Source organism: Lactuca serriola, chromosome 3, assembly GCF_051521515.1.
Source record: "Lactuca serriola cultivar US96UC23 chromosome 3, Lser_US96UC23_V15, whole genome shotgun sequence".
NCBI classification, from domain to species: domain Eukaryota; kingdom Viridiplantae; phylum Streptophyta; class Magnoliopsida; order Asterales; family Asteraceae; genus Lactuca; species Lactuca serriola.
Genome location: NC_136410.1, coordinates 174,158,334 through 174,171,783, shown reverse-complemented (window position 1 = coordinate 174,171,783; position 13,450 = coordinate 174,158,334). Strand labels below are relative to the sequence as shown.

Below are 13,450 nucleotides of genomic sequence, written 5' to 3'. Positions count from 1 at the left end.
TCATTAAAATGCATAGGCTACAAAAATTGAAGAGTTTTTTTGTTTTATGAACTCCATAACTTGTCCTCAAGTTATGGATGTTCAAGTGTCTCTTCATTAAAGTGTTTAAAACCTTAATTAAACTCATAAGTTATGAAAATCCAAAAGCTTTTGAATAGTTCAAAACTTGCCCTCAAGTTTTGGAATTTGTAAAGTTTTCCTTTATGAGTACTTTAATTCCAAGTTAAGCCCTTAGAATTTTTAAAGTTAAAATTCAACCCTTATACTTTATAGTATTATAAGTTAATAATATATATATATATATATATATATATATACATACATACATACATATGTATATATATATATATATATATATATATATATATGTATGTATAAGAGCAAGTCAGTCTTACCGTTAGTAGGCCTCATTCACGAAGCCGGTCTATAAGGGGGGTGTTGGGTTTAAGAGTGTTGCGTCATTGGGCTTAGTGCCTTAGTCTGTTTTGTATTCTGGTTTGGGCCTGTCCAACCGTAGATTATTCTTAGGGTTTGTATATATAGTTCATGCATGTATAGCTTTTCTTTTAACGTTTTCATTAATAGCTTTGTTGCATTGTAACCCTAACACACCTCTACAGTCGAAGTTCTTCATCGAGCTCTTCTGAGGTGTGAGATATTACTCATTCGACACCATTTGATCCATTCTTGTGTTCTTTGCTTGATTAATATTATTTATCTGTTTAGAATCTATAGATCTAATAGCGCAATATTCTCATCAATTGGTATCAGATCAAGAGTCTGTGTAATTCATACACATTTCTTTTGTTTGAAGAATCCTATAGGGTTTCCGCTTTTAACGAATATATAGAAGACGTCTTTTTCTTGTCGACGGTGTCTCTGGTGTTTGATAAAACCCTAAGTTTAATTTTACAAGTCTGATTCTAGCTTATAGTAGAAGAAGGTCATCATGTCTCACGACGATTCACAAACCAATCCGATCAACATCTCCAACAGCATTGGATCCACTACTAGGGTTCCCATTCTCTACACTCAAGATTATGAAGTCTGGACGCACCACTTCGAAGAGTACGTCGTTGGATCTGAAGACAATGGCTATCTTATCTGGGAGGTGATGACATTGGGTCTGTTTTTTCACTCTGGAACGAACAGAACTGTCAAGACTCAAAAAGAGTATAACCAACTCTTGGTAGACATAGAAAAGATTCCTCAAGATGAGAAAGACAAGTTGTTGTGTAACGTAAAAGCCATGAGAATGATCAGATTCGCCTTGCAATCTAACACGTTTCGTATAGTAAGTCCTTTCACCACAACAAAAGAGATTCAGGATAGGCTAAAAGAATTATATTCTACTGATAAGGATCTAGAGCACTCGATCCAAACTTTGTTTCTCTATGAGTTCCGTGCTTTTGAATAAAAACCTGAGGAGAAACTCATTCAAGCATTCAATTGGTTCAACCACCTGCTTAGCAAGATGATCAAGCATGGTATTGGAAGGGAAGTGATCGAGCAAAACGTTACATTCATGAATGAGTTAAGACCCGAATGGATGGCAGTGGTCTCAACTGTGAAGGCACATGAGTAGTTCAAAACCTATTCACTAGTGAAGTTGGTAGGTATCCTCAAATCACATGAAAGCGTGGTGTTGAAGGAAGCGAAGGTAGTTTCGGGTGTGGGATCCTTGGCTCTCCTCTCTAAGGGCAAGATTGTGACAGAATAATAAGAGGAATCAGATATGTCAGAATGTGATCTGACTAGTGAGGAATATGCAATGATGGTTACAAACCCAAAAAAGTTTGCTCATAAAAAGTTCCCTGTCAACAAGAACCGAAACTGGCAGGGAAGCTACAGCTCAGAGAAGGCGAAAGAGGAAACCAAGAACTCTTCTCAAAAGGACGACGAAATGAAGGAGAGCAAGCTTGTGGGAGACTCTGGGTATGATTGCAACTACTGTCATGGAAAAAACCACTTTGCCAAAGATTGCATGCAGAGAAAGATGGCTGAGAAGAAGGATGGTGAAGATGAAGAAGCTTACTACATGCGAAAACTGGAGGAGATAAAGAAGAAGAAGGCAACTAATAGTTCTATGAATGCTTTAATTGTGCAGGAGAATGTTGCTGATGATGAGTTCGGTGGAGTAGAGGTATGGTCTACAGAGTTTGAAGATGAAGAGGTACGTAACCCCACGCATGGAAGAGAATTTGTGGCGAAAGAAGAAGTTACTGAGTCGGTTGGGAGATGCTTGATGGTGACAGCTGGAGTGTCACAAATGAGGGGATATACAACCAAAGGTGAGCATGATGAAGCGAGGCTGAAGGAAGAAAAGTGTTTCGTTGCTACGCCTATGAGTGAAAGGATCAACGATTGCGATTAGTTGATCAAGAAGGTACAATCCATCCTTGAATCACTTAAGATACCAGTAACAAACTATGAAAAAGAATTAAACGAATTAAAATTCTAGTTTTCTAACTTAAGTGGGAGTCTAATGTAAACTCGCTTAGCGAATTCTAACCTAACTGATCAACTCAACAGGGAGTCTTCCAAGACCGAGGAAAGAAGGATGTGGATACAGCTGGAGGAATCAGAGTTAGTTAGGTCTAGGGATGAACTTATTTATTTACAACGTGACAATTTGAAGTTTTTAAAACAAAGGAATGTTTTTTGTTTAATTGCTAAACTCTTATATACAAATATTACCCAGTTGCATCTAGATTGTGAGATAGGTAAAAGATTCACAAAATGATTTTTCCTTTCCTTGAATTTAAGGAGGACGAAGTCATTGTTGAATGTGAATCTATTATGTCTTTAGAAAAGGTTTCAGAAACCTACAAAGATGGACTGGACAAAATTGAGGCTTTTATTGAGTCTAAAGAACATAAATGCATGCTTAAGAATCTTCTAGACGGAAATGATAAATTAAAAATCAAGACCGAAACCATATAGAAGTTTGACTCGTCAAACGCCAAATGAATTTCAGAACATAAAATGAATATGGAAACCACTTCAGAATTTGATGAGGACAATGAGATGAGCGAAATCTCAGTAGAAGACGAGGTCGATTGTTCAGAATTTCTTAAGAGCGAACCCGAATCAGCAAAACCACTCATTTCTGAAAATTCCGTTGAGTTCGCTCGCATATCCAAGGAAAAGTCCAAGGTCCTCAAAGAAAAGGCGGTTATCTATCAAAAGGTGTAAACAGTGTCGAACCAAGTGTATGCCGTTAAAGGAGTAACTAAGAAACAAACGACAAAGTTGACCTCCTTGGTTGATAAAGATAATGCTGAAGGTTGCGACAACTACTTCTGGTCTGCTCCCATTGACAATGCAGACAAAACTGTTGGTCTGTCGGAGCAAACCTCATTAAGAGTCAAGGGTAGATATGTGGCTGAACCTATCAACAATCCTTCAAGTTTCAATAAAACAAGTTCAAGTGGTACGAAAAAGATACCAAACGAACCGATGAAAGGAGCCAATATATCTTCCACTACAACCGAAGCTTGTGAAGAGAAACCGAAACCTAAAGTGAATATTCACAAGTCTCAAGAGAAACTTACTGAACAGAAACGCCAGAGAAACAAAAGATACATGAAGAACCTCAATGCGAGAAAACAGTTTTGGCAGTTCTAAAACCCTAATTATGTTCACTCTAAAAAGGCGACCAATCTCAAGAAAATGAGAAATTAAGGGCCGCATCTCCTTCATGAAATCACTACCACTCATGCATTCAGACAAACCGAAAAAGAAGTTTCGGTCCCAACTCTTACAGCGCCAAGAACCGAAAGTCCGGTTTCGGTCCTAAATCCCATCATCCTTACTCCCAACATAAGAAGAACCCTGTGAAGGATATCAAAGGAAAGGGAAAGCTTGTCTCGGATTCTGAAGTCCACATTAAGAAAAAGTCAGCTAACCCTAGGATTCAAAAGAAAAACACAACTAAGAATCCAACTAAAAATAAACCATCTGAATCACCCCAACCAACACAAGATAAAAATAAAATCAAAGTTTATACCATAATGAGAAAAGATGAGACCACTTTAATAAAAAGAACATATATGGTTGATCTTTTGTTCCAATTCCCTATTCTGTTAAAGACTCACGAGGGCCCAAGAGACTTTGGGTTCCTAAATCTGCTTAATTTTGCAGGTTATCAGTGACGAGCAGTTTGACAACGAATGGTATATCGATAGTGGCTGCTCTCATCACATGACAGGAAGGAGGGAAGAGCTTAGGGAGTTTTGGTCCCTTAAGGATGGTGAATGTGTTAAATATGGGAATAATTCATATGGTACGATCAAAGGGTATGGGATGATTAAAAATGGTGAATTTTCAATATGCAAGGTAGCATACGTGGAAGGATTGCAGCAAAATCTCATCAGTGTCTCTCAACTGGTCGTGGGAACTGGCTTAAAGGTTTCGTTCGATGATGAGGATTCAGAGATCGTTGAGAAGAAAACTAAGAAAGTTCTGTTGAAGTCCAAGCGCAAAGGCGATATGTATCCTCTAAATCTCAACTCAATAAGAGGAAAGCCAGCAATATGCCTACTAATGAAGGCGAACTCAGATGAAAGTTGGTTATGGCACCGAAGGCTCTCACACCTAAACTTCAAAGATATAAACAAGTTGGTGCTTGGTGACCACATGCGAGGACTTCCCCTTCTCAAGTTTGATAAGGAACACCTATGCTCAGCGTGCGATATGGGAAAGCAAAGACGAAAGAGTCACCCTACTCGTATCAATACAAAGATCATCGAACCTATTGAACTTCTGTATATCGACTTATATGGCCCTTTAGCTATCGAAAGCATCGGTGGTAGTAAGTTCATACTTGTTATTGTAGATGATTTTTCACGCTTCACATGGGTTTTCTTTCTTAAACAGAAACCAGAAGCCACTCCCAAGCTGAAGGTTTTTATCAAGCAAGTGGAGCAGCAACTGCGAAAGGTGGTAAGAAACATAAGAAGTGATAATGGGCTAGAGTTCAAAAACAAAGACTTTAGAGATTTTCTGGCTGAAAAGGGAGTGACTCACAACTTCTCTACTCCCTATACTCCACAACAGAACGGGATTGTTGAAAGGCGAAACCATTCCTTGTGTGAAGCATCCCGAACCATGCTAAGCTTCGCTTCACTTCCACTATACTTCTGGACTGATGCAATAGCTATTGCGTGTTACACTCAGAACCGATCCTTTCTCAACAAGCGATTTTCCATCACTCCATACGAGATTCTGAATAATCGCAAGCCTAATGTAAAGTTTTTCAATGTGTTCAGTTCAAGATGCTTCATTTTCAACTCCGAAGAGAACCGAAACAAGTTTGATGTAAAGGCAGATGAAGGGATCTTTCTTGGTTATTCGCTTACTTTAAAGGTATATAGGGTTTTGAATAAACGCTCAAAGAAGCTTGAAGAAACCTACTATGTGACTTTTGATGATAATTACATGAAGAAAATTCAAACAAGTCAAGGTACAATGGAGGAAATCTTTCCAGAATCAGGTCAAGTCTCGGTTCCTTTATCCAATCTGTTTGAAGAGTACATGCTGCTCTTTGATGAACCAGAGAAAGCGATTCAATCAGAAGCGAAAGCAGCAGATAATAAAATCGAAAACTTGAAAAATATCATTGACAAAGCTGCAAAAGACATGGAAAGCGAACCTCACAAATCAAGCGATCATCAAACTTCAACTGACCCTCCAACTGATAACTCTACATTTAATGGGGAGGGTTCGTCGGCAACAAAATCAACTGAATTGCCTTTCCAGGGGGAGAATCCATCTCAAACCCCAACCCATGAAGGTCCAACCGAGGGGGATAATTCTGAACATGACATGGGATACGCTCCGCCATTTGATGGGGAAAATGATAATACAAATGACGAAGGCGATCAATCAGAATTTGAAGAAGAAATTAATGCTGAGTTGGATCCTGCCTATGATCCAAAATTTCCTCCTCTCACAAAATGGATAAAAGATCATCTTAAAACTCAAATCATTAGTGAATCATCTGAGAGAGTTCTCACACGCTCTCAATTAAAATTGAAGCAAACTACTTTATTCTCGAAAGTAGAACTTTGCATGTTTAATTCATTTGTCTCCAAAATTGAACCGAAGAAGGTGAATGCTGCTCTTGATCACTCTGATTGGGTGCAAGCCATACAAGAGGAACTTCATGAGTTTGAGCGAAATCGTGTTTGGAGGTTGATTCCCACACCAAAGGATGCGTCTGTAGTCAGTTTAAAATGGGTTTTTAGGAATAAGTTGGATATAGAGGGAAATGTCATTCGCAATAAAGCAAGGCTGGTGGTGAAAGTATATTGTCAGGAAGAAGGAATAGATTATGAAGAGACCTTCGCTCCAGTAGCAAGGTTGGAATTAGTGAGAATCTTTCTGGCATATGTTGGACATAAAAACTTCGAGGTTTCCAAATGGATGTAAAATGTGCTTTCTTGAATGGAGAACTAGAAGAAACGGTGTACGTTGAGCAACCACCTGGATTTGTGAACGAGAAGTATCCTGATCATTGCTATATTCTGGATAATGCAGTCTATGGTTTAAAGTAAGCCCCGAGAGCCTGGTTTGAAACTCTAACACGCTTTCTCAAAATGTCAAAATTCAAACAAGGTTCGGTTGACCCAACCTTCTTTCACAACAAAGAAGGCGAACACTTAATGATAGTTCAAATTTACGTCGATGACATCATCTTCGGCTCCACGAATCCTAGCTTAACAGCTAAATTCAGGAAGTTGATGGAGACTAAGTTTGAAATGAGCGCAATGCGTCCGATTAACTTTTTCCTTGGACTGAATATAAGATAGGGACTAGAAGGCATCTTTATTAATCAGGAGGCTTACACGAAGACTCTGTTGGCGAAGTTCGGCATGACGGGATATTCCAGAGTAAAGGTTCCAATGGCATTTGGCACGAAGCTAACAGCGTCTCTAGAGAAACCGGTTGTTGATGTGACACTCAATCGTCAAATGATAGGGTCTCTAATGTATCTAACTGCTAGTCGACTAGACATATGTTTTCTATCTGTTATTGTGCCAGGTTTCAAGCAAATCGAAGAGAACCTCAATTGGTGGCAGTAAAAAATATCTTCCGGTATATGAAGCGAACCTCATCTCTCGGTCTTTGGTATCTTGCTAAATTCGGCTTCTTTGTTTAAGCCTTCTCTGACGCTGATCTTGGTGGATGTGGATTGGACTGAAAGAGCACAAATGGCGGGTGCCAGTTCCTTGATGGAAAACTCGTCAGCTGGCAGTCAAAGAAACAAACTTGCGTATCTCTTTCCACAGCCGAAGCTGAGTACGTCACTACATCACAAGTCATATGGATACAAAGCCAACTTAGAGATTATGGCTTAAGCATGAAGAAGATTCCCCTCTACTGTGACTCTAAAAGCGTGATTCAAATCTCTCATCAAGGACCATGTTGAAGATGGTAATGTTGAAGTTCACTTCGTTCGGTCCTTAGATCAACTAGCAGACATCTTCACTAAGGCCTTACCAAAAGCAAGCTTTAATAAAATACTCCAAGGTGTGGGAATGATGGAAGCTGAGTCGATAGCGAAACCCCTTTCGTCTCACTAAAAACTGGACATGCAAAATAGAGCGAACGCTCGGTCTATTTCGGTTCCGGAATTTTCGGGAACCGAAATGAACCGAAAGCTCGGCCCATTTCGCTTCATCTTTTCTATGGTATAGTTTTGGTTGTATATCTTTGTATATCTTGTTTGTCTTTTTGCTTGTTTTTCTTTAGCTTTTATCTTACGTTCTATAACTCCAAAAATATTTTATTTTCTATTTTTATTATTTTTCAGAAATTCAAAAAAAATCCAAAAATATTGTATTTTCTGTTTTTATTATTTTTCAGAAATTCCAAAAATCCAAAAATATTTTATTTCTTGTTTTTATTTATTTTCAGAAAAATTCAAAACTTCAAAAATATTTTCCTTTTGTGTTTCGTTTCGTTTTTCTTTCTTTTCTTCCTTAGGTTTGAAGATCACAAATGCATATGAATTGGAGCTAGGGCAGTTATGATATTCTTATCTTTGTACTAGTTACGTGTCCCTAGAAGCATGCTGTTGTATGTAGACCGAAGCCTCCAAGACTTTGAGTGAAGGCTTAATGATTCGATTAACACTAATCGTTTCCTCCCAATTAGGCTGCTAAATTCACTCAAGTCATGAGCTACCTTACTCTTCTCAAATGGGTTAAGATTTTTCTGCTTTGTCATTCTTAAATAGCAGAGGTGCTTTCAGTTCCTTAACCACCTCATTTCATTTCTCCATCACGTTTCGTTCCACAAACGTAACCCTTGAGACTCTCAGCAATTACTACTAAGGTTTATGGTTACACAACATCTGTGTTAATGATCTTAGTTTCATTCACCACATACTAAGTGAGGCCCAAAATCCAACACCTTAAATGAATTGACAGTGAACACTCAAATGTTCAAGCTATTACTTGTTACCTCAAGAAATCTCTTTTTCTTTTTGCGTGATCTTTATGAAATTGTCTAACACCAAGACGTTTCTTCCCATAAGATCCAGTTTCATTTTTTTTGAGATTTCTTATTATCATCCAGTCACTGCATAATCAATCAAACCTACTTGTTCAACAGACCACATCGGTCTCACAAGTACTTCATCCCACTTTCGGTCTTATTTTAAGTATTGAAGTTCGGTTGAAGATAAACCACCCATTAAAGCCTATATTTGAAAAGATGTCTTCCAATGTATCTTAACAAACATTTGATCGTATTTCAATAGGAAACCACACAGACACTTCTAAGTCTCTTTTGACTTTCAAGGAAGCGATTCGTGCCTGGGATCTTCAGTTTTGTGTCTTAGTTGACATCACTTATATCCCACACACATCTTGCATTATTTCTTTTTCTTTGGCACACTCTTGCACGAAGATCTTTATGATTTTCCAAAACTCTTGGTTGTGGTACTAACAGAAAATTTTCAGATTTGTGCTTTCGGTTCTAAAAGAAATGGTGGTTCATGGATAAGGAGCGAAGGTTGATTGAGAAGAAGCGACAGAATGTGTCTAAGCTTGTAGGGGAATCTGAACCGATTAGAATTTGAATCGTTTTGAATTTGAAAGGATGGTTAATGGATAAGATTTCAAACAGGCGCGTGAATTTGAAATGACTTCCTGATGTCATGCCGCCTAACACCTTTTGGGGTAATGTAGCTGTTAAATCACGCCTTTTCAGGCGTTGATACCGAAGATCTTGGAATCATCACACCAGATTCTTTCTCTCTCCTACTAATCGTATATAAAGATCTTCACACCCCACTTTTGGTTCTTTACCACTTCCAAATCCTCTCGAGTATACAAAGGCGATCGTCACTGTTCATCTTCTTCACCTGCAACAATGGCCAATTCATCCTTCGTTCAAGATTAGACTGCTTCGTCATCGTTGTTAACCATCAAACCTAATCAGAATCTGATAGTCGATCTGACTCCCTTTCGCTATGAATCATACATGCTACGGGTGGTTGAATGCCTCAAATATTCACCACTTGTAGTAGCACTCACCAAGGTGGAGTCTGTACCCATGTCGCTGCTTTCACAAGTTTACTCATCGGCGGTATATGATAAACACAAGGAGAGAGTCTACTTCAACATCTTCAATCAAAAAGCTTCAATCTCTAAGGCCAAGTTCTGCACACTGTTAGCTTTACCATCTGACGATACTTTGGTAAACCCTAAAACTATCACAACCACTCAACTGTTTGCAATGTTTTATGATATTGGGTATACGGATGTTCTCACAACGGTTACTAAATTCAAGAAATCATGCCTCCCCCATAATGGAATGGCTTGTTTACTCTTCTGGTCAAAGCATTTTCTGAGAGGGTTGCTGGGTCCGACGGGGCAAGCAAAGCATTCATGACCCTTCTTTATGGTATTTATCATGGTCTTAATCTAGATTATGGGTCGATATTGTGGTCTCAGCTGGTTCAGAGTCTTAACTCATCTTCACGTTACTCTAAGATTTCTTGTGGATGATTTTGGACCTTGGTCATTCAACGGGCAATTGATTATTAGCACATTTTGGTGATGGCAGATGCTCTAAGTTCTTCGATTGCAACTTTTCATACGAAGAAGATAATCATCACTGATCCCACCAAGTTCTTGTTTGTTGGCTCCATTCCAGAATCCATGTATCGTTGCGTATCTCCAGAAAGCAAAATCATCACCGAGTACCTCAAAAGTCCTCCTACTGGACCACGCCCACTCACCCTAGAGATGCAACAATCAATTGATGGTGCTGGCAAGCCGGAAAAGTGTGGAAAGAAGGTTGATCAGAAGTAGAAGGAAAAGAAAGGACCATCTTCAAAAGCTGCTTCACCCAAAAAGCAAAAGTCTGAATGTGCACCGCCTTCTGAACCAAAGAAGAAAAAGGTTAAGAAGATGGCGCAGAAACCAAAGGCATCCTCGCTGAGTGACTCAGATTTTGTTCCTTCTGATGGTGATCAAGAGAAATCAGTTGAAGGTGAAGATGTTGAAAATGAAGGGTCACCAAGGGGCAATACACCTCCACGTTCTCCAACTCCCGAGGTACAACTTAATGAATATGTTCCTACTCCTCCTCCTTCCCAACTCATACTACAATGCCAGTTTTTCTTGCTCCAATTTCACCACCCATCTCTACTCAACCTGCTTCAATCTCACCACTTCCTCCACCAGTTAGTACTTTCCCAATCTCAACTGCTCCACTACCACCTCCCATTATTTTTCAAGTCACAACAACCACTACAACCGAACCTCCGGCTCGTGTCAACGTATCTGATATGGGAGCACCTACCGTTGGCACCGAAACCCCTATTACCCCCAAACCACTCTCACCATCTTCTTCAACCGATTCTGAACCTATTCTTAGTGGTGATAACTTTGATTTTAACTCAACCTACTACAGTCCGTATCGGCTTCCATGTGAAGATGAAGATGATGCTCCGGTGACAAGGCAACATTTAAAGAGTCTAAATTAAAAACTTGACAGATTGCTTGATTCATCCTCCACTTCCTTGACGAATGCCTATTCTGAGGTGGTTATCAAGGATTTTCTAGACACAGCTCTTCAACAGTATAGTGCTTCCATTGATAAATCTAGAAAGGCTATGGATGCCTCCACTTCTTCCTGCAAGAAAGCAACAGCAAATGTGATAGAACTTATTCATGATTCAAAGGTTTTCTTTGAATCACTCAAAGGTCACGCAGACTCCAATGCTTCCAAAGTCAATGCTACTGTCAATTTGCTCTCAAAGTTGCTTCAAGAGGAGAACACAAAGTTTGACTCTGTTCGTTCTAGATTCCAAGTTGATCACACTACTTTTCTTTCTTCGGTTAACACATGCTTAGATAAGCTTTAGGCTGACCTTGCAATGGAAAACAAGATAATGGATGAACTTGCTCGTAAAACTACAACGATTGAAGTCCAAAATGTTCAACTTGATCAAGCCAAGAAGGAAATTGACTCACTCAAGACCGAACGTGTTGTTCTAAAGAGTTGTGTTGGTGATGTTCTCTCTATTCTGGGTAATCTTGTCAATGCCCATTACCATGTTCTCACTCTTACCATCAGGAATCATTTGACTGCGAAATTACTTCCAGCAATTGAAAATTTAAGTCAGATTCAGGGTGTTACGGAGCCTATCGCACTCCGCAACAAGGGGGAGAAGGTGTTAAAAATCCTCCAGTTCAACCCAAAGTCACCATCAAGAAGGAACCGAAGGTTAATGAAGCTTTGGGTTCTGGTGGACAGGACAAGCTGAAGGGTGTTTCAGATGAGAGTGATGAGGAAGATGAGACGATTGCAGAGGCTTTGAAGAGAAATAAAAGAGATATAGAAATCGATGAAAATCTCCGAACAGCCAGAGAAGAAGAAGAGAGAGAGCGTAAGAAAAAAGAAGAACATGATGTGATGATATGCAAGCAAGCTCTCTTTCCCCCATGGACTCTGGAAAGATTAATTAAAGAAGCGATTGAGTCCCCAAGCACTCACTGGTTGGAACCGGTTGCTTCATTCGACTATGAAAACACGAAGGACTCTCAGTTTGACATGCCTATTACCCGAAGGGCATTCGTGTTTCACTGTTTTGATTCAACCATTAATGTTCCTTCCCCTCACCCACAAGTTGATCGAGATCTAGTTAACTACTATCTTGAATTTTCTCAACCACAATACTTGACATGGAGTGCACAGAAAATAACCTCTATCAAGGTATTGAAACCTTCTTCTGCTGGGAAGTTTATTAATATTCAGTTCAGGGTGACCCAAGGCTCAGAAAACTAGGTTCAAATGATTTCATTGGTTGGTCTTCCAAACCTAAACCCACAAGCTTAGATTTTGTTGTTCAATATTTTGCTTACCAATCAACAGCAGTATGAGCCGATCCTCAACCAAATCAAAAGAATGTTGACATCCTACATTCATGAGGTTGCTAAAATGTATCAGGAGGTTGCTCATGTTTTGAGGAAGAAGCCTATTGTGAAGACCATTGGAAAGGCAGGCGATCTTTAACAAAATGAAGATGGGCAAGATCGACACAACACATCTCTCTGTTATTCACACCTTGTTTTTTGATCCTCGGCATCCCAGTCACAAAACTTGAAAGGGCACAATGGAGATTGAAACATGTCGTTGAAAAATTGAATGAATCTCAAAATTTCTAGGAGTTTCAAATCCAATTAAAACCTAATAAATTATTTCGTTTTTCATGGTGGAAATTGGTGAATCGTCATTCTCCTACCTTGAAATATTCTATAGCTTGGATTACGGCATCCCTCTTCCAAGTTATAAAATATTGTGTTGGATCCTAGCCTTAATATTTCATATTGGGTATTATATTAAGTACTTAAATCAACTAATTTGAATTTCTCCCAAAAGATGTTTGGTTCAGACAACTATGATCTTCCCAAATCTCTTGGAACAAACTTTCCTAATGAAGATGATGTTCCATGGGTGGATAATGGAAATCATACATCTCTTCCTCCACCTCCTCCAATTATTCTCCTTAACCCACAAGTTCTTGAATAGTTCAAGGTCACTCAAGCCCTATTGGCAAGCAAGATCTATGTGTGATCACATCTTGGAGATGAAGTCACATATTGACAAGCCAGGAGAGTTGGGTGTCAATGTCTTGAGAAAGTTAGACGTTCAATCACTTTCTAAGTCACACAGTGAGTTCCTTTTGGATTACTATGAAATAGACTATGACATGAATCTTAATGATATTATCTATTTGCTTAGTGCTGCTGAATCAGAAATGATTTGGAGGACTAGTAAAGCAAATTTGATTAGAATATCAACTTCCCAAACCTTCAATGGACATTGACATTGGTAACATTAGATATCCAGAAAAAGCTTTCTCTTCCCAATGGAAAGGGATCGGCCATAGTCAACTCGGTTGACCAAATGGTAAATAGAAAGGCTAAGT

General features: G+C 39.0%; 1 protein-coding gene across 1 annotated transcript; it reads left to right on the top strand.

The window, feature by feature from the left end:
• The first annotated feature begins 5,469 nt into the window (after positions 1-5,469).
• LOC145095890 (uncharacterized) lies at positions 5,470-7,776 on the top strand. The gene is made up of 3 exons (XM_079033703.1): positions 5,470-6,306; positions 7,045-7,098; positions 7,756-7,776. Exons 1-3 carry the CDS (start codon positions 5,470-5,472, stop codon positions 7,774-7,776), a joined length of 912 nt encoding a protein of 303 aa, XP_078889829.1.
• The last annotated feature ends 5,674 nt before the right edge of the window (positions 7,777-13,450 follow it).